Genomic DNA, 20,989 nt, shown 5'->3' with positions numbered 1-20,989 from the left:
CCTTTAAACAGAGAACAAGACATTCTATTGACTGTAAGTTTTTAAAACTAAAACTAAACATTGGACAAAACTTGCTTTTTGTTTCTAAATATTCATGTTACTCTGTGACCTTAAAAGAATGAAGAGGAAAAGACAGAGAAGCCTTCTTAAAATCTGAAAGGAGTAATAAATATAACTAGTTCCAAGATTTAAAAAGTTTGAGAAAAAGTAGCCATGGATCACAAGAAATAATAATTGTAGGAAAAACTTAGCATAAATGGTCACAAAGAAAAGACAGAGTTTATGGAATGAGATAAACAACCAGGAACTGGAGCCACTTAAAATTTGAGAACCAGGAATGCATTTTTGGAAACTTAGTCCATTTGCTACTATTTTTATCCTGTTTGTTTCCTCTTCTATTGTTAACATCTAAAAACAAAATAAAACAAGACCAAACTCTTATCCTTAAAAGACTAGTTGAGCATTTTGCCTCAGGGACTGAAGGGGAGGGAAATATTTCTCACAATGAATACTAATCCACAGCAGCCCATGAAATGAGAAATCTTAAAATGGCTAAGTAGAGTCAGTGAGAAGGAAAGCAGGGATACCAGGGTGTCTGGAAAAGAAGGGGTAAAAAGAGGAGGAAGCAAGTCTAAAACTAGAAAAAAGCTTGTAGGTTATCACTAGTAAGAGACCTAGTATCCTTGGCAACTACTTCTTACTCATAGTCACTACTGCACCAAGATGCATTTATAACAATCAGAGGTGGCTGGCAACTCTAATAACTCCTACTTCTTATATTAGGGGAAAGTGAGAAGTATGTCGCTGTTATATGAACTCTGAATGGTATCTGCTATAGAAAGTTTGCTACACAGTGATTAGCATCTACCCCACTCTTATAAGTTGGGTTAGAAACCGAGATTCCATAGGACATTGTTTTAGTGGCAAAAATTAGTCCTGGGTGTCAGACATCTCCATATAACCAAACTTTTAAGTCAAAACTCACTCAAAACTGGGCAATTAATTTTTACTATTAGTCCCTCAAACTTAAAAAAAAAAAAAAACTCCTTTTGAAAAAGAAAAAAAACATAATGTATAACTAAAGTATAATTTGTACTCAACAGTTATAAACTTTGAACATTTAAAGATAACCTGCCCTGGACTGCCATTTTGAGTTGTATTGTATAATATGAGTACTGAATAGACCTTACAACTAGGAGTTCAAATCTAGGCCAGCCCAACCTCCACCCAGTAAAGCCTAAGCCTTTCCAATACACTGAAGCTTTCTGGAAGAGCCTTTTCCTTCATTAAAGGCATTGGCCCTTTGAAACAATGTTAGGCTAGTGGGGCTGCATATACTCGAGGGGGTAGTTTTGTCTAATCCACACAAAAGTGCCCTATATAGGGTAGGAGGACATATGAGCTGAAATTCAACAAATTTTTCTGAAAATAGAACTTGGAAAGTCATAAATCTCAAGATGTTATTCCATTTTAGATGAACTAGGGAATAAATGACAAACTTTGATGCTAAGATCAAATGTTTCAAAAGAAAGTTCTGCATGCTAGGTAAAAGCAAATAAATCTTTATATATGCCTGCCTACATACAGACTCCATATAAATGAGCTGCTCCAGGAACAGAGACTTTGATACAAAGACTCAACCCCACAGACATGCTAGCTTTGAAGGAATTTTTATTATTGTAAGTTTTAATACAGAAACGTATTTACAACCATCAATAAGGCACATTTGTTAAATGGGCCTTTTTTAACAACAAAACACTTTGCTTACAAATCCATTTGATCCTTTGGATTTGTTATAACCATTATACAGATGAGGAAACACTTGAAAAGAAAGGACCTTTCCCAATGTGAAAGAGCTAATAAATAGCAAACCCAGTCCTTTAGCCTTCGATTTTTAACCTCTTTTTATTACCTAACAAGGCTGCTGAAAGTAAGACTGTATTAATGTTTAACTATTAGTAAGTACTAGTGACTATGTAGTGCCTCATGATCCCAATCACTTCACAAGATAACTTCCTTTCTTAATGTTAAAACTAAAATAAAAACAAACAAATTTGATAAAGTAATTCACATAATGTAAACCAGCCTATCAGCAAGTTTTTATTTTTTCAATAAACATTTTGTATGTAAAATAATTTCTATGGATCCAACTTCTAAAAGATAATAAAATGATTATCAAACACCTTTACAATTCCAATTTAATTTAGATCTTATTAGATAAAGAATACGTGTATTTTAAAATGTTTATTACATAATTTTTTGCTTCCATGGGCATAATAAAAAAAACCATCCAGATTATTTTCTTGTAGGTCTACAGAAAACATTACAATTATATCCTCCTATAATTTTAAAAATATAAAGTATGTAAATATATATTCTCATATTGAAATAGCAAAAAATACATTATAAAATTCTATAATTACCTTAAGTAACCATGGCAATAAAAAGCACAATGGACAATTACTATTAAGTCTTTTAAATGCTCAAGGTATTCAGGTTGTTGGGGAAACTTTTATCTATAGCAAATAGTAGAAGAGAAACACTGTATTAGAAAATTAAGCACCTAAAAAATTATAGCCTTTTGTTTACATTAAAAAATCTTTTACAATATATTTACTGTTACATGATTCAATCTTTTGGAATCTATTAAGATTTGCTTTATGAGTAGCATACAGGCTTAGACAGCCTTTCACATGTGCTCATAAAAAGGTATTCTGCAATAACTGGGTATAGTTTTCTGTATATGCCAGTTAAGTTGATTGGTAATGTTGCAGTCTTCTATTACCTTGATGATTCTTTCTCTAGTAGGTTGTCCAATCATGTATTGCAGATGGAATGCTGAAAACTCCAATTGCTACTGTAGGACTATTATTTTATTATTTTCTTTTACAACTTTTGCTTCATGCATTTTGAAATACTACTTTAAATGCATATACATTTGTGATTGTTATATATGTTTTCCTTATGTACTGTTCCTATTTTGCCAAAAATTGTTTTGTTTTAAAGTTTATTTTTTATGGTATTAATATTCCTACTACAACTCTTATCATTATTTTATATATGTTTTTCCATGTTTTTACTTTCAATTTATTTGTGTCTTTGAATGTAAGGTATGTCTCTAATAGGGACATACTATTTTATCCAATTTTATCCAATTTGTCAATCTCTACCTTTTTAGGTAGAAATGTTCAGTTCATTCACATTTAATATGATTATTAATATGGTTGGATTTATATTTGTCATTTAGCCATTCATTTCTTTTTTTGTTATATCTTTTTTGTTCCTACTTCACTGCTTTCTTTTGTGATATTTCTAGTATACCATTTTAATAAGTCTGATATTAAATATTTTTATTATTTTCTTAGCAACTTAGCAACTACTATAGGAATTTTAACATATCTTAGTTTATCACAATTGAAGTTTCAAAATAATAATTCCAGTAAATGAGAAACTATATATATATATGTAATATAAATCCTTTTCCTCATCTTTAAGTACACATAAAAGAACTACCATTATATTCAGGAAACAATGAAATTTTCTGCTAGGATTAAAACAAGTTATGGACTGAAAGCAGAAATAACTTACCTCTTTTAGCTGATCTGCACTCCCCCAGGATGCAGAACGCTGATGTGACCGCTTTTCTGCTCCTTCGTCTGCCCAACAGCTCGGTGTCTTTAAACACAAACAAAAACAAAATGCAAAAAATAAGGAATTTTGTCTCTACTACCTAATCATAGGCAACTAAAACATAAGTTAAATTCTTAGCACACACCACTTAAGGAACTATACTAAAATCCTTTAAAGGCCAGGATTTTCATGATACTGTGCAATGTTCAAAATATTGTCATATTCTGATTTAGATATGACCAATTCAAGATGTGAGTTACTTTGCTTAAAAAATTCTGATACCTTCATATCAACAACATTAATAATTTAAAGTTATCTATTTCAAAAAAATTGTAAATATTTGCATATTGGTATTTTTTTTTTTTTTTTTTTGGTGGTACTGGGGTTCCCAGAAGCCTTTCTACCTCCAGGCTACACTCCCAGACCTATTTTTACATTTTTATTTGGAAACAGGGTCTCCTAAGCCAGGGCCCGCGGCTGGCTTCGAACCTGCGCGATCCTCCTGTCTCAGCCTCCCAAGCGCGGGGATTACAAGCGTGCGCCACCACGCCCGGCTATATATTGGTATTTTTTTACTTTATTTTTTATTTTTTATTGGTGCATTGTAGTCATGTATCTTAATGGGGTACAAGATAGTGTGGCATACTTGCACATATCACTTATTTAGCCCTTCCCTAATTCCCTCCCCTTCTCATGTTTGGCTTACGGATTGACTTTGATATGTTTATGAATGTACGTCATGTACATTAGGGAATTTCCCTCTTCCTCCCTCCCAACCAAAAGAGTTGTAAGAGGAACTCTAGACAAGGAAGGAGACACCATGGATAAGCAAATAAGGCATACTGGAATGTGTGTGTGTGTGTGTGTGTGTGTGTGTGTGTATGTGTGTGTGTGTGTGTACGCGTGTGTGTGTGTTGCTGGGGATTGAACCCAGACATTCTACCTCTGAGCTGCACCTCCAGCCCTATTTTTTATTCTTTATCTTGAAACAAAGTCTCACTGAGTTGCAAAGGGCCTTACTAAGTAGCTGAGGCTGTCCACAAACCATTGTCCTCCTATTTCAGCCTCCAAAATGCTGGGATTACAAACTTATGCCACCACATCTGGCTCAAAATCTTAAATAATATAAAGTGATAAAAAAATTTAGGCATTATATTAAATCAAGTAATAGTAAAATATCCTTAACATATAAAAAACTCAGTTTAAGATTAATTGAAGAAATGAAAAGCCACTATTTAAACACAAACTATGGGTAATTATTTCCACAGTTACATATACATGATTTGAAAATATATTATTATATATGGAAAAAATTTATTTATGTTGAGACTACTCTTAAGACTACATAATAAAAGCTCTTGTGAAGAAGCCATCACTTCACAAAAGAGGAAATTCAAACTGTCAATAAATGTATGAAAAAATGTTCAACAACTTTAGCAATCAGAGAGATGCAAATCAAACTACCTTGAGATTTCACCCAAATCCAACTAGAATGGCAATCATTAAAACACAAATGACAAATGCTAGCAAGTATGTGGAGAAGTGGGAACTCTAATACATAGTTGGTGGGATTGCAAATTAGTGCATCCACTTTGGAAAACACTATAGAGGATCCTCAAGAAGAATGGGAATGAACCTATCATATGATCCAGTACTCTTCTGGGTATCAACCCAAAGGAATGGAAACCAAACTTCTAAACTAATGCATGTGTATCTATGTTCACAGCCACACAATTCACAATTGCCAAACAAATAACCCAATTAAAAAAGGAGCAAGGGAACTAAATTGACACGTCACAAAAGAAGAAATTCAAATTGCCAATAAATGGATGAAAAAATGCTCAACAGCTTAGCAATCAAAGAGATGCAAATCAAAACTACCTGAGATTTCACCTAATGGCAATCATTAAAAACAAACAACAACAAATGCTTGCGAGGATGTAGAGAAATGGGAACTCTAATACATTGTTGATGGGACTGCAAATTAGTGCAACCATTTTGAAAAACAGTATGGAGGATCCTCAGAAAAATGTGAACAAACCTACCATATGATCCAACAATACTACTTCCAGGTATCTACACAAAATAATGGAAACCAAACTACCAAACTTATACAAGCTTATCTATGTTCACAGCTGCACAATTGACAATTTCCAAACTATGGAACCAGTCAAGATCTTTATCAACAGATAAATGGGATTACAAAACTATGGGATATGTACACAATGAAATTTTACTCAGCCATAAAGAACAAAATTACATCATTTGTGGGGAAATGGATGAAACTGGATAACATTATGCAAACCGAGATTAGTCAGTCACAAAAAGTGAAAAATCAGATGCTCTCACTAATATGCAGATGCTAGGGAGAAAAAGAGTCACAGGAGAAACTCTAGATGAAGGAGGAGAAACTCTAGATGAAGGAGGAGAAACCGCAGGTGAGCAAATAAGGCACACTAACTAAGGATGACAGGGGGTAGAGGGGAAGGGAAATACCCTAATAAATTTCTAAACATTCCCAAACATGAGCAGGAGGGAGGGAATGGGGTGGGAATTGGGGAAGGGCTAAATGAGTAATATGTGCATGTATGCCTCTACCATCTTGTACTCCATTAAGATGCATGGCTACAATATACCCTTAATATTTTTTTTTAAAAAAGAAGCCATTATTTCTATTTTACACAGCTCAAAATATTTTGGGGCAAGTTTTTAAATAATTACCTCTTTATTTTTATTTATTTAGTTTTGCAGTACTGGGGATTGAACCTAGGAACATTCTACATCCAAGCTACATCCCCAGCCTTAATGTTTATTCTTTATTTTGAAATAGGGTCTCACTATGTTGCAGTGGGCCTCACTAAGTGTTTGAGGCTGGCTGTGAACCTGCAATCCTCCTGTCTCAGCCTTCCAAGTACTGGAATACAGATGTGTGCCACCATGCCAGGAACTCCCTTCTCTTCAGGAGCAGTTATATTCCAAAATGTATCAAGTAGTAACTAAATGCTAGTTGGATAAATATAGAAATAAAGTGCTTAAAAGAGTTCACTACTAAAGGAAAATAGTCAACTGGAGAACAACAACATATTTTGTTCAATTATCATATGCAAGGATAAGAGATAGTAACATACTATACTGTCTGAATACTGTTATTAAAATTTCCTGTATTCAATTCTAAATATCTAAGACAAAATAATATCAAGGTAGTCTAACCCACAATCATATTTTAGTAATAAATTTATTCTAAAATTATTCAACTGTGGATTTTAGTCTAAATTCTATTTTGAGAAATTGTGACTTAATGCATTTATCTTTCTACTAAGTAGCATTACTCTTGCCAAAAAGCAAGTAATTAAGGATCACAATCTTTATAACTCAAAAGCGTATTCACATTAAGTTAAATTTAACATGTCCTATAATTATTTAATAACATTTATCTTTATTTTGTACACCTCTACCTTTTTCAAAGGATGTTTATAATTTCTTCAACTTATAAATCAAATAGCCACAAAAATTCTGAACTACTTCAATACTGCCAAGCATGCCAATGTCAAATGGAAGCAAATCTGAGGTATCTTATCTCACAGATCTTGTTCTTTCTTAATTTTAGCATTCTTTTATACAAAATACAGCAACTATAAAAGAGTATGTATTGGCCTATAAGATATGCTAGTCATATATGCAGTTTTTTCAAAGTGAAAATAAAGTGAAGAGATCTCTTAATAATGTAGCTACAGGGCTATGTGCACACAATTGATTAAGTATATTCATTATATTTAAATTTTCAAAAAATACTCCTTTAAACATAACTTCATTTTTTTTTTTTTGTATTTTTGGACTGGGAATCAAACCCAGGGTGGTGCACTTGCCAGGCAAGCACTTTGCCACTGAGCTACATCCCAGCCCACTTCATTTTAATCATGTCAATTCAAAATAAAAAGTGTAAAATATGGTCTGTCTACAAATAGATTTCACTATTCAATACAATGACTACTAGCCATATATAGCTATTTAGATTTAATAAAAGTAAACAATATTTTAAAATTCAGTTCCTTAGTCAAACCAGCATAGTTTAAATGTTTAATAACTGCTGGTGGATAATGACTGTGGGCCGCCACATAGGATATCCATCACTGCAGATTGTTCTACTGGAGTTCTAGACATTTGATAATTGACTCAACAGGTTATTTTAACCTAAACCAAAAGGCTACTTTGCTTATCAAATCTATTTAAAGCTGGCACTTGTGAAGTCACAGAAGGTGAACTAATTTAAGTTCAATTTGTTAAATCTGAGTATTTAAGAAAAGTTTAAAAATTTGGATCAGAAGGTAACCAAAGTATCAAAATCTTTCATTTCTTGTCACCAAGCAGCCCCTTCCAATGGGCCTGCTATTTTGTCTGCTTATATAGACTGGAATTTTAAAAACTGGGTTTTAATAAAAATACATGATAAAAGGGTTACATAGTCAAATAAATTAGGATAAAATTGTATTACATCTCTGTATTCCATATACAATGCAATTAGCATTCCCAGAATTCAAACACCTGCCCAACTTTTCTAATTTATATAATGCCAGAACAGCTTTTTATAAGTATACTTATTAACATCCTGCATATTACTACTCCACAGACATCTTTGAAAGAAATACAGTCCTCAATAATTTTATTATTATAATAGTATTCTTCAGCAACTACACATTAAGAAATTTCTCATTCATAGCTGCCTCCACTGAAGACTACCAGGGAAGAGAAAATGAACCTTTTCTTCATTTGAGCAATGCACAACTAAAACACATCTATAAGAATGTTAACAAAAATGTGGTCAGCATAAAAAAAGTCCTCTCTTCGTGGAAAGGCTACTGATAGGTTAAAGAGGTAATTTTTTTATTTTTGCTCGTCAATTTCCCTAAGTGCCCATCACAATGAGAAGTATAGAAAGTAATTGATCTTAAGCTACTATCACAGTATCTAGGACAAAACAGGTACTGTTAAATATAAGCTGTCTTTGCATTATAGTCTATCATATTTTACTTCAGCTAGTTTAACTATAAAAATATTGAGCCAGGCATGGTGGCGCATGCTTGTAATCCCAGCATTTGGGAGGCTGAGACAGGAGGATCCCAATTCGCAGACTGCAGTAGCTGAAGCCTCGGCTATTTAGTGAGTGCCCTTTGCAACTCAGTGAGACCCTATTTCAAAGTAAAGAATAAAAAGTAGGGCTGGGGGTGTAGATCGAAGGTGGACCGGCCCTGTGTTCCATCTCCAGTACCACAATAATAAATAAATAAATAAATTAATTAATTAATATTTAAAATGGGTAGAAAAAGTCATTATTATTTGTATAAGTAATTGAGTACACAATTAGAACATTAAGTCTAGCTGGGCATGGTGGTGCATGCTTGTAAAACCCACGCTTGGGAGGCTGAGACAGGAGGATCGCACAGGTTCAAAGCCAGCCTCAGCTACTCTGAGGATCTCAGCAACTTAGTGGGACCTTATTTCCAAATAAAATATAAAATAGGTCTGGGAGCACAGCCCAGAGGTAGAAGGCCCCTGGGTTACACCCCCAGTACCCCAAAAGAAAAAAAAAGAAAAAGAACATTAAATCTAGCCTGGTAGAAATGGCATAGAAATGCTACAGATAATCCCAGAGCATGAAAGGACTGTAAAATTCTATAAACAGTTCCAGGTATGCAAGATTCAGTCAAAAGTACTTAATTTGTTTCTTCTATGAAATCTTACAAATAAGAAATGGTTCTTCAGATTTCTAGGTCCAAGTATGGGGGTTTGTTTATATGATGAAAACTACTCTCTCCCCTGTTACTTAGGTATGCAGTTTCTATGACTTCAGTGAAGTGAACTGGGTTTGACACTAACTAGCAGTTCCCTATGTTGCTGATTTTGTCAGCATGAGCGATTTAAAATGTTAAAAATCTAGCAAGAAAAATGAATTACCAATTAAGTTTTTCAAGTAAATGGAGGAAAATGGAGTACCTGGATAACCGGTGAACAGGAAAGGTCCCTCTCTATATGCTTCTTAGTTTGAACCAAATGAACATATTATCTATTAAAAAAAAACTGTAAGTAGGCTTTTGAGCTTCTGGCAATTTGTTGTGTGTAGAGGGGCTAATGGGAATTAAAGCTAGGGGTGTTCTACCTCTGAGCTCTATACTCTGCCCTATTTTTAACTTTTTATTTTGAAACAGAGTCTTGCTAAATTACTAAGGCTGGCCTCCCACCTGTGATACTGAGATTACAGACATATGCCACTATGCCCAGCAAATTTCTGGCAAATGTAAAGATGCTACATAAAATTAATGAATATTATTACTTTTGCCATTTATTAGTCTTTTTCTTCAATACTGTTGAGTATATTCCTTCTTACAATTAAATATATTCCTTTAGCAATCAAAAATATTACTTCCTAAACCAGAAACATGATTACTTTGGTGTTTGAACTGTTCAACTCTAGATTTTAAAATTCTATCATAATCTGATATGACTGAAACAGTAAAGGCAATCTAGTATAAGAATGAATTTCTATGCTATTATTCAATAGCCAAATATGTGCCAGTTCCATAAAAATAATAATTTAGGTTTTTGAAATGCAACTCATGAGGCTCATGCAGTCAAATCTTCAGAACGGTTTCATTTTATGAAAAAGTTTCCCATCCCCCCCCCAAAAAATTCACCAATTAAATTTAAAGAGCAAGCTCTTCAAAACAGGAAAACTAAACAGCTATATCAAGAATGACTTTTAGTCAGGAAATGAGTTTCTGAACAGGGTGGTAAAACTGAAAGTCTTCTTTTTAACCTATTACTATTTGAGGAACATCACCTATTCCTTTAATTACAGTCTTTATCCAACCAAACTTCTTTCAAGAATAGAAAAAAGGCTACGTATTTTAATACAATGTCAAGAGCAAAGAGTTTATAATTCGGCTCAGAATTAGCTGATTTTTACTGGATATTGGCTAAAGCCAAATGCTAAGTACTTATTCTGGATCTGTTTCTTAAAAACATTCATAGGGAAAGATGCTGGCTGATTAAGTAGGATCATAAAACTCCCTACAGTGAAACTTAACAATCTTAAGAAAAAATAGATTAAAATGCTACTTTATATACTTTTTGGTATATTAATATTTCATAGCTTACATTTTGAAAATTTAAAGTAATAAAATGCTGAAGAAAAACATCTAGAAAAAGGGAAGTTTAAGTTTACAAGAATTGCATTTAAGATCTAGCCATCCCATTTTATTTAATTTAATATGCTTTTATTAGTGTATTATAATCTCACATCATAATAGAACACAAGTTTTTTTTTTGTTTTTTAGATAAGGTCTTACTATATTGTCCAGGGTGGTCACAAACAAACTCTTGGGCTTGACCAATCCTCTGCTTGTGCCTGGCTCAAATAATACAAGTTTTGAAATCTCTCTCTGTGCCGGGCATAGTGGCACACACTTGTAATCCCCACGCTTGGGAGGTTGAGACAGGAGGATCGCATGGGTTCGAAGCCAGCCTCGGCTACTTAGTGAGGCTTTCAGAAACTTAGAGAGACCCTGTTTCAAAAAAAAAAAATATATATATATATATATATAAAAGGTCTGGGAGTATAGCCCAGAGGTAGAAAGCCTCTGGGTTCCACCTCTAGTACCACCAAAAAAAAAAAAAAAAAAAAGACCAAGAGCTATGGAAAAAATTTTAGATTTTAGATTTTCTCAAGGCCTACAATCCAAACTTATAGTAGGCTAGTAAGTTTTATAGATAAAATCTTTACAGACCCAAGGGACAGATAACTTAGATATTATTTATACCATACTAGAGTACAGGGGAAGAAAATCTTGCAAAAATTTTCTTATAAGGCAAGTACAAACACCAACCTTAGGATACATCATGAAAAAGAAAAAAAAATTAGGTCTCATTTCTAAATATTAAATGAATATTAACACCCTGCCACTTTATAGAATTTTTAAATCTCTAAACAAATAGCATTTTTTCAGAGATGTAACCATGAACCAAATATTAAATAATCTTATTAATGAAATTCACCATATTATAGGTTGAGTCAAAACAAAAAAATTCAGTGATGAAGTGGTATTTCCCATGTAAATAATTCACTCCTGATTAAAACAAATCATTAGCAAAATTTGCATATTTGCTTGATGTATGTAAAGTATACATGCTTGATAGCAAATTTCAGTCTATACTATTCAGTGGAATATAAGAGAACCAAGAAGCAAATAAATCCTCACATTTATAACTAACTCACATAAAACAAATCCTCACGTATATGGCTTTTTACAAAGGCATCAAGGTTATTCAATGGAAAAAGGACAACAAAGGAAAAAGTACTGAAAAACTAGGTATCTACAACCAATAGAATGAAAGTGGACCCTACTTTATACCATCACAAAAATTAACTCAAATGGATCAAAGACCTAAACCTAAAAGCCAAAACTAGCCAGGCGTGGTGGCGCACGCTTTTAATCCCAGCATTCAGGAGGCTGAGACCAGAGGATCACGGTTTGTGGACAGCCTTGGCTACTTCGTGAGAGGCCCTCCGCAACTTAGTGAGACCCTGTTTCAAAATGAAAAAATGAAAAATAGGGTAAGAGGTGTAGCTCAGAGGTCGAATGCCCCTGGGTTCCACCCCAGACCCCCCCCCCAAAAAAAAACCCCAAACTACAAAAATCTTAAGAGAAACACTAGGGGAAAGCTTCATTACACTGTATTCAAAAGTGATTTTTTAATATATCACTGAAAAAAGCCAATAAAAATAAAAGTAAATTTTACTTTATAAAGATTAAAAACTAGAAAATTATCAAAAGAATGAAAGGACCATAGAAAGGGAGAAAATTATTTGCAAATTAAATATCTGATAAGGAGTATCAATATACTTATACACAAATATTGATAGAAGCATGATTCACAATTGCCAAAAAGTAGCAATAACCCAAATGTCCACCCAGAAATGGGTAAACAAAATGTATGTACAAATAATGGAATACTGTTCAGCCTTAATTCTTAAATTCTGAAGTATGTTACACCATGAAATAGGGCAGACATAAGACAAATACTAAAAGTATTTTTTTTTTTTTGGTGGTACTGGGGTTCCTGGAAACCCTTTTACCTCCGGGCTACACTCCCAGACCTATTTTCTATTTTTTTTTTAATTTGGAAACAGGGTCTCTTAAGCCAGCGAGGCTGACTTTGAACCAGCGCGATCCTCCTGTCTCCGCCTCCCAAGCGTGGGGATTACAAGTGTGCACCACCACGCCTGGCTTGAAAGTAGTTTAATTCATAGAGACATAAAGTAGAATTGTGGTTACTAGGAGCTGTGGGGAGGAAAGGATGGGGAGCTAATGTATAATGAATTCAAAATTTAATCTGGAAAGATGAAAAAGTATTACAGTTAGATGGTGGTGATGGTTATACAACAATGTAAATGTACTTAAAACTCCAGAATGGAAATGGTTGTGGTGGTGCACACCTGTAATCCTAGTACTTGGGAGACTGAGAAATCAAGGTCATAGATTTTAGCCTCAGCAATTCAGTGAGTCTTGGATAAACTTAGCAAGACTCTGTTTCTGAATAAAAAATAAAATAGGGCTAAGGGCATAGCTCAGAGGTAGAAAAGTAGAATGCCCCTGGGTTCAATCCACAGCACCAAAAATTAATTAACTAATTCACATAATGTATAGTTACAAATGGCTAGCATGATAACTTTTTATGTTATGTATGTTTCCCACAACTTAAATCAAAATAGAAAAAAAAGAAAATGAGGTAGGGATTTTCTATGTTATGATGAAGAGGGATTCCTATCAAAAAGCCAGTGAGAGAGAATATAAGGGATGATTCCATCTCTGTGTATATGCTTAAAGAATTTATTTCTACAGGCAGAGAAAATTTTCAAGAATTTGTGCACTCCCCCCAAATCTCTTAATAGTGATTATTTAAGGATCTGACTCAGGTACTCAATAGCCATTATTCATGACTTATTTTACCACCAAAAGGTATTATTTTTAAAACAAAATTAAATAAAATCTATGAATACATAACCTAAAATAGTTTTACATCTTTTTACTTAGTTGAATTAAAAATATCCTGAGACAATTATGGGAAGTCTGTAAATATATCACCAAGAATCCCTACACAAGAATTTCACAAGATACTATAATAGGCTGCTGATTTGGGTTGGGGGTGGGGATATGTCTAAAATGGAAATTCTGTGTTTAGGCAAGTGACTTTTTCTTTTCCAAGTTACATGTGAAAATAAATAAATAAATTCATCCTTTTATTAGAACATAAGTTTACATCATTTTCAAGCCAGGCGTGGTGGCGCACACTTGTAATCCCAACATTTGGGAGGCTGAGACAGGAGGATCAGAGTTCATGGACAGACTCAGCTACTTAATGAGGCCCTTTGAACTCAGTGAGACCCTGTTTCAAAATAAAGAATAAAAAATAGTGTTGGGGTGTAGTTCAGAGGTTGAATGCCCCTGGGTCCATCCTCAGTATCACAAAAAAGTAAAAAAAAAAAAAAAAAAAAAAAAAAAATTTCAAGCTTTTTTTTTTTTTTAAAGGTGGTAGTAGTAATGCTTTCTCCTGTTAAGATTCAATATGTTCAGCTTCACACAGCCTAGTTTCACTGGAACCAGCTAGAGAAGAGTAAAATCATCAAGTTTTCTAGTTTAATGAACATTTCACCAGAGTCCACTTGCTGAGGCTGAGGTAGCAGCAATCTGTTCCACAATCTGGTTCAAATGTACTACTCCCACAGAAAACTGCTTAGAACTGTACAAGAAAAAAATCATATAAAACTTAAAGGTGGAACAGGACAATAAACTGTAAGATTTGTTTTTAAGAAGTTCAAATAAGATTAAGAAAATTACTCTTGTGAGTGTCAAAACTCTGTAGGAAAAAAACTCATTTCTAGTACATTTTTCTTTCATTCTATTTTAATAAAGACTTTATGTCTGCATTGAATCTTTTGAAGTTTTTATTAAAAATAACATGAGCCTCCAAAAGGCCTACAAAAATTTGTTACAAGAGTTATACAATACATATTAGTCAACAAAGGCTAGATTATATGATACTAACCACTCAATTTACACATTCCAATGGCTTAAAACTACAAAGGTTAACTTTCCACTCATCATATGAATGGGTAAGATGGCTATAGTTGTCACTGTTACTCAGTGAGCCAGATGTACCTAACAGTAGGGATGAACACTGTTACTTCCCTTTGACAGAGGAAATGCACCAGCACTTTAAAGCTTTTTCCCAAAGAAGGCCACATGGCCACACCTAACTTCAAGTGCACAAAGAAGTATCATCCTACTATGTGTCAAGGAGAGAATGCCAATATTGCCAACATTTGTCAACAGTCCTAATCACTACTACACCTGGGAAATCAAAGGAAACTTTTTTTTATTGCTATATAGACTATCATTTAACCACTTTATTAAAAAAAAACACTTTAAAAATTAAGATTTGTTCAGAGATTATACTTCGAACTATAGGAAAAAAGGGTGAGAAAATACTACTGTCTGATTATAGTAATCTCAAATGCAAGCTAAATTTTAAAACTAATAATGAATTTGTTTAAAAAATGTTGTACTAGCTGGGTGTGATGGTGCACACCTGTAACCCCAGTACTTGGGAAAGTGAGACAAGAGAATCACAGGTTCAAGGATAGCATGAAATAAATTAGTGGGACCCTGTTTCAACATGAAACATAAAAAGGGCTGGGATGCAACTTTTGGTAGAACACCCCTCAGTTCAATCCAACCCCTCCAAAAAAAGAAATGAAGTAATGAAAGTACTAAACTATGAAAGTACTAAACTATAGTAATGAAGTAACTCTGAGTTGTACATATGGTTTCTAGTTTTTCTGTCTAGTAAGTTACACAAATTATTCTAGTAAGAAAGAAACAATCCATTTCTTCAGTGGCCTTACAAAATGTGAATCCATATATTTTTATCTAAGAATGAATGTGTAACTGTGCCGATCAGGTATTAACTTTAGTTTACAGAAAAAGAACTAAAGCTTCTGTATGTTAATTCCATGGGTTCTGATTTTTTAAAAAACAATTTTCTTTAAAAAATTCAAACAATAATTAAAAAACTAGGAGTGTGGCTTAGTGGTAAACACTTGCCTAGCATGTGCAAAACCCTAGATTTGGTTCCTAGCAGCACTTGTATCTCTACATAATATTTTTTATATTTGCTTCATCACATATTTATTCATTCATCAATCTCATTTCAAAGTAAGATAGTTTACAGTCAGCAATACAGTTCAACTAAAACATCTTAGAGTTTGGTGGTTTTATTTATATTCTATATTTTTAAACTTAAGAGTTATATGGTAATATGTACAAGTATACAGAATAAATTTTGATTAACACATTCATACCGATAACCTAAACCTCTACCCAGTTATATGTTTAACTCATAGATAAAAAGTAAAATTGTAGTCCCAAAGGTTGAGGGAAGGGATTTGAGAAGACAGAGTCAAACGACACAAAATCCAATAAAGAGGAAAAACCTAAAACGATCTATTATACAACATAATGACTAAGGATAATAATAATGGCATACTGCCTGCAGTCATGCATCACATAACATTTTGGTTAGTGATCTAAAATACATATACAATGGGGACTCCATAAGATTATAATGGAACTGATAAAAATCCTATCACCTAGTCAGAGTCTCTTTTTGTGTGGGTGTATTACTGGGGATAGAACCCTGGGGCATTCTAACTTCAAACTATACTCCCAGCCCTATTTTTTATTTTGAAACAAGGTTTCACTAAACTGCAGAAGGCCTCCTTAAGTTTTGATGGCTGGCCTCAAGCCTTCAACCCTCCTGTTCTAGCCTTTAGGATTACAAGCATGTGCCACCACACCAGGCCCAGAGCCCGCTTAACATTATAGCATAATACATTTACTCAGGAGTTTATGGTGATTCTGGTGAAGAAAAACTCACTATGCTTCCAATTGTATAAAAACATATAGTACATGTAATTACATACAGCACATAATACTTAAAAATGATAATGACTACTCATATATTTACTATACTTTTGTCATTATTTTAAAGTGTGCTCTTCCATCCACTTATTAAAAAATATTAACTGTAAAACAGTATACACCATGCTACGTCAACAGCAGCATATGTAGCACATCAAGACATCACATTTAAAGACTGGTCTATATCATCTCAGTTTGTGTAAGTGAACTCTAAGGTATTTGTACAATGATGGAATCACCTAACAATGTTTCTCTCAGAGTATATCCTCACTGTTAAGCAATATATGACTATATTTGAAGACTGTTAAGGAATAGATTTTAAGTATTCTATACACACATACACACAGTAATGTATATGTTATATATCTTGACTTAGTCATTTCACAGCATATACATATATCAACACATGTTGTACACATAAATGTATACAATTTTACTTAATATTAAAAATTTTATCTCTACTCCTCAATAAAGTGGTTGAAAAGAAATATGAAAGTAAGAAGATACTAGAGATACTTTTACCAGGTATTTAATATCTGTACCAAGGTGAATATAACATCTCTCTTCTACCAAATAAATCAAAACTACTTTCCTTCCCCAAGAGTTCAAGATTTAATCCAGGAGAAATGGATATGGCCATAAAACCCATCTCATGTTTGTCTGCTGAATCAATGAAACTAATAGATGCTTGGTAAAAGAACATTTCTTATGTTTGTGAAGCAAGCACCAGATTAAGTACTTACAGATTACTGGTTGTGATGAGAGTCAGTGGACTGCTAGGAAAAGGCAAAAAAGCTTGGAATCAACACAGTCTGAGTACACATCTCTATACTTAACTCTTTATGTAACCACATACAAACTACTTAATTTTTCTAAGCCTCAGGTTTCTCATCTGAAAAGTAGGCATATTTTATCTTCCTTTCAATGACAGGTTTCTAAAATGAACTACCCATACTTAGATGCAGGCCCCTTTCCTGGACCTTAATATTTTGAGGGAAATAGAGTAGGTGATAGAGCTCAGTAGTACAGTGCTTGGCTGATATGCATGAGACACTGGGTTTAATCCCTAGTACCACAGTAACTAAGTTAAAATAAAATATAGTTGGACACAGTGGCATACACTTAAAATTGCAGCACTTGGGAGGCTGAGACAGGAGGATTGCAAGTCCAAGGCCAGCCTTAGCAACTTATGGAGATGTTTCAATATAAATTTTTTAAAAAAGGACTGAGGATACAGCTAGGTGGCTGAGCACCCCTGGGTTTAATCTCTAGTAACTAGTAACTAGTGATGGATGGGGGGCATATTTAAGTTGAAGTACTTTGCTCTTCTTTACTACAAGGGGCCAAATGACATGCACGCCATGAACCAATGTACCACCATAGATTATATATATTCTCAATCTATTTTTTCTTTTGTTTTGTGGGTTTGGGGATGAAACCAGGAGCATTTGACCTCCAAGCTACACCCCCTCCCCTATTTTTTTTTATTCTTTATTTTGAAACAGGGTCTCACTAAGTTGCAGAGGGCCTCATTAAGTAGCTGAGGCTGTCCACGAACCATGATCCTCTGGTCTCAGCCTCCCAAATGCTGGGATTACAAGCGTGCACCACCACGCCCGGCTTTTCTCAATCTATTTTAAGAACCAAGAATTCCCTGCCCAAACAACAGAAGTATGACTCCCAAGGTCTACAATACGTTATTCCCTTCTTCACCCCAAGGGGCTAAAGGACATGCACACCATGAACCAATGTCCCACCGCAGACTGTATATATTCTCAATCTATTTTAAGAACCAAGAATTCCTTGCCCAAACAGCAGAAGTCTGACTTCCAAGGTCTACAATGACCTTTTCCCTAGGTCTCTCTTCTTGAGTCGGTATGGATGAAACTTGATTGTGAGAACTGGGGGGAGGGTGTTCAAGCACATGTGTAAAGCCACCTCAAAGTATAGAATAGAGCTGGGCATGGTGGTGCATGCCTATAATTTCAGTATTTGAGAGGCTAGATAGAAGTATTGCAGGTTCGAGGTAAGCCTTAGTAACCTATCAATGCCCTTAAAAGCTCAGTGAGACCCTATTTTGAAATAAAAAGTTAAGATAGGACTAGGGGTATAGTTAGGAGATAGAACACCCCTGAGTTCAACCCTCAGTAACACCCCCCACACACACACACATACACACCATACACAGTATAGAATAGAGTATGGCACAGGAAAAGAATGGGGTTTAGGATCAGAGGGAGGGATAGGCTTTGCTCGTGGGGATACAGTCTGGCATATAAGCATGAAATCTTAGAATTCTTAGTTTGAACTTTACTTTTTACATCTATATGATTTATCTGTTAAAGCAGGAGATAAAATATAAGTTTATACACAGGTGATATGTTTTTATATTTTATCCTTTTTTCTACTTTCATTGGTACATTACCATCTCACATCATAATGTATCTCACAGTGACAGTGAAAGGCATGCATACATCACTTGGTAGGCTTTCCCCTGGCTCCCTTCCCTTCCTTTCCCATTTTATTCCTACCCCATACAGGATACTGAGGTTTTTATATTTGGTACAGACCCTTCAAATGACCCAAGTGGGCCCATATACCTCTATTAAATGTAGATAATCTGTGTTTAGCACTTGCCATGTTTATTTTTAAAATATCCTATTTAATTGTGCCACTATCACGAGGCAGGTTTCATTGCCACTGCACAGATAAAAAGGCATACATAAGAAACCCATCATTATGCTTTTTCTCTACCTCCATGTTACTCTCTTCCTAACTCCCAAATATGTGGGTTTCTTACACCATCATATCATTAATACTTCATTCTCCATACCCTTAATCCCTAACTCAGCCTTATTCTCCATAACCTCTCTTCAGTATTCCATCAACATTTCCTTTCTTAGACCAGTTTTCTCCTTTGACTTCTAAGACCACACTAGACAGTTTTTCTTCCAGCCTTTTATGCCCACCCCATCCCCTGTTTTTTTCTAAAAATAAAAATCTTAAAGTGTTTCTAGATGGTGTCAGCATGAAACATACATTCAATAAAAGGTTTTATAATGTTTTATTTATTTCTGTAACCTAAAAAGATAGCTACCATTTTTAGTACAGTGCCTGTCATTGTACTAGATGAGACAAAAATAACCTGTGTTAGAAATCTTGTTTCAATACTTTTCTAACTTTACATACCAGGTAAGTCACTTAACTTCTCTGAGTTTCTGCTTATCCATCTGAGTAATGTTGCAATATTCTTTTGAGAATTAAATGAAACATAGGTTACAAAACAAACACTACATGGTACATAGTTAATAAACATTTTAACTTCTTTTTTCTTCTTGTTGCTCCTAGAAAAATAAATTAGTTCTCTCTCTGCTCTGTGTGCCTTCCCAAAAACTAAGTTCTTGGTCACTTGACTTACTTTCTTCATCCTCTTTATCTATACTTTACCACATTTGTGAATCCAATGCCTTTAGAAAAATGGTTCTCAGTTACCTTTGCCTAGGTCTCTCTCTAAATGTGTAGGCCCAAATCTTTAGATTTTTGCTAATTCTTTCTACTGGAGAATTCCAATGCTTTTCATATCCAATCTATCCTTTCCTCACTAAAAGAAAAAGGAAAGCAAATGACTAGCAACATAAGACATAACAAAGGCAGAACTGATCTAATAGATGATAAAGGAGCAGCTAATTTCATGGTTTCCATCTTGCCTAATAAAATGACAAAAATCAAGCAGAAGTGTTTTCATAAATAATATCCCAAATTCTTCCCCTTTTCTCTTTTCCAATTTCTTTGAACATGAAACTGTAACCCTTCTATTTTTTAACCTATAAAGCCCACAATGTTCTACTTTTGAATGCGTTCACATTTACCTTTTATCCAATATCTACTTACACACTATTTTTATTATCACTTTTTATAAAATGATATTTCATCTTTTTAACTATGCTGCAGGTTCTTTAAGTTCATTATACTACCTCTTATATTTTTAATACTCTTTGTAATGTCATAAATGCAAATGAACATGTGTCGAGAACTCAAAATTATGAACAAAGATATTTTAGGTTGATTTTTTCTGACATAAGAGGAAGAAATCAAAAGCTTATATTTATAATATGGCTACTAGTCATTATTTTAATTGCTAGTGGAAAGTAATTCTTAAAACTACAACATACATTTCCAAAACCATGTAAGATTGATTGATATGTTATTTGTTAAATGTTAATTCAAAAACATCTAAAATGCAGATGACAAAAAAGTACTAGAGTATTTTTTAAAGTCATAGATTTCTTTTGTGATAGGATACATTTCAAATTCAGAAAATGTTA

General features: G+C 33.9%; 1 protein-coding gene across 2 annotated transcripts in view; it reads right to left on the bottom strand.

The window, feature by feature from the left end:
* GLCCI1 (glucocorticoid induced 1) overlaps positions 1-20,989 on the bottom strand; it is a gene marked incomplete at both ends in the record, with an annotated part of 89,680 nt that overhangs the window by 29,289 nt on the left and 39,402 nt on the right. For both annotated transcript variants that reach the window (XM_080700884.1, XM_080700883.1), the window contains one exon: positions 3,589-3,675. In XM_080700884.1, the coding sequence (XP_080557010.1) occupies positions 3,589-3,675 (87 nt within the window). The remainder of the gene's footprint in view (positions 1-3,588; positions 3,676-20,989) is intronic.

This window comes from Muscardinus avellanarius (assembly GCF_963383645.1).
Source record: "Muscardinus avellanarius genome assembly, chromosome: 9".
In the NCBI taxonomy this organism is placed as follows: domain Eukaryota; kingdom Metazoa; phylum Chordata; class Mammalia; order Rodentia; family Gliridae; genus Muscardinus; species Muscardinus avellanarius.
This window is presented reverse-complemented; position numbering and strand designations above follow the sequence as displayed.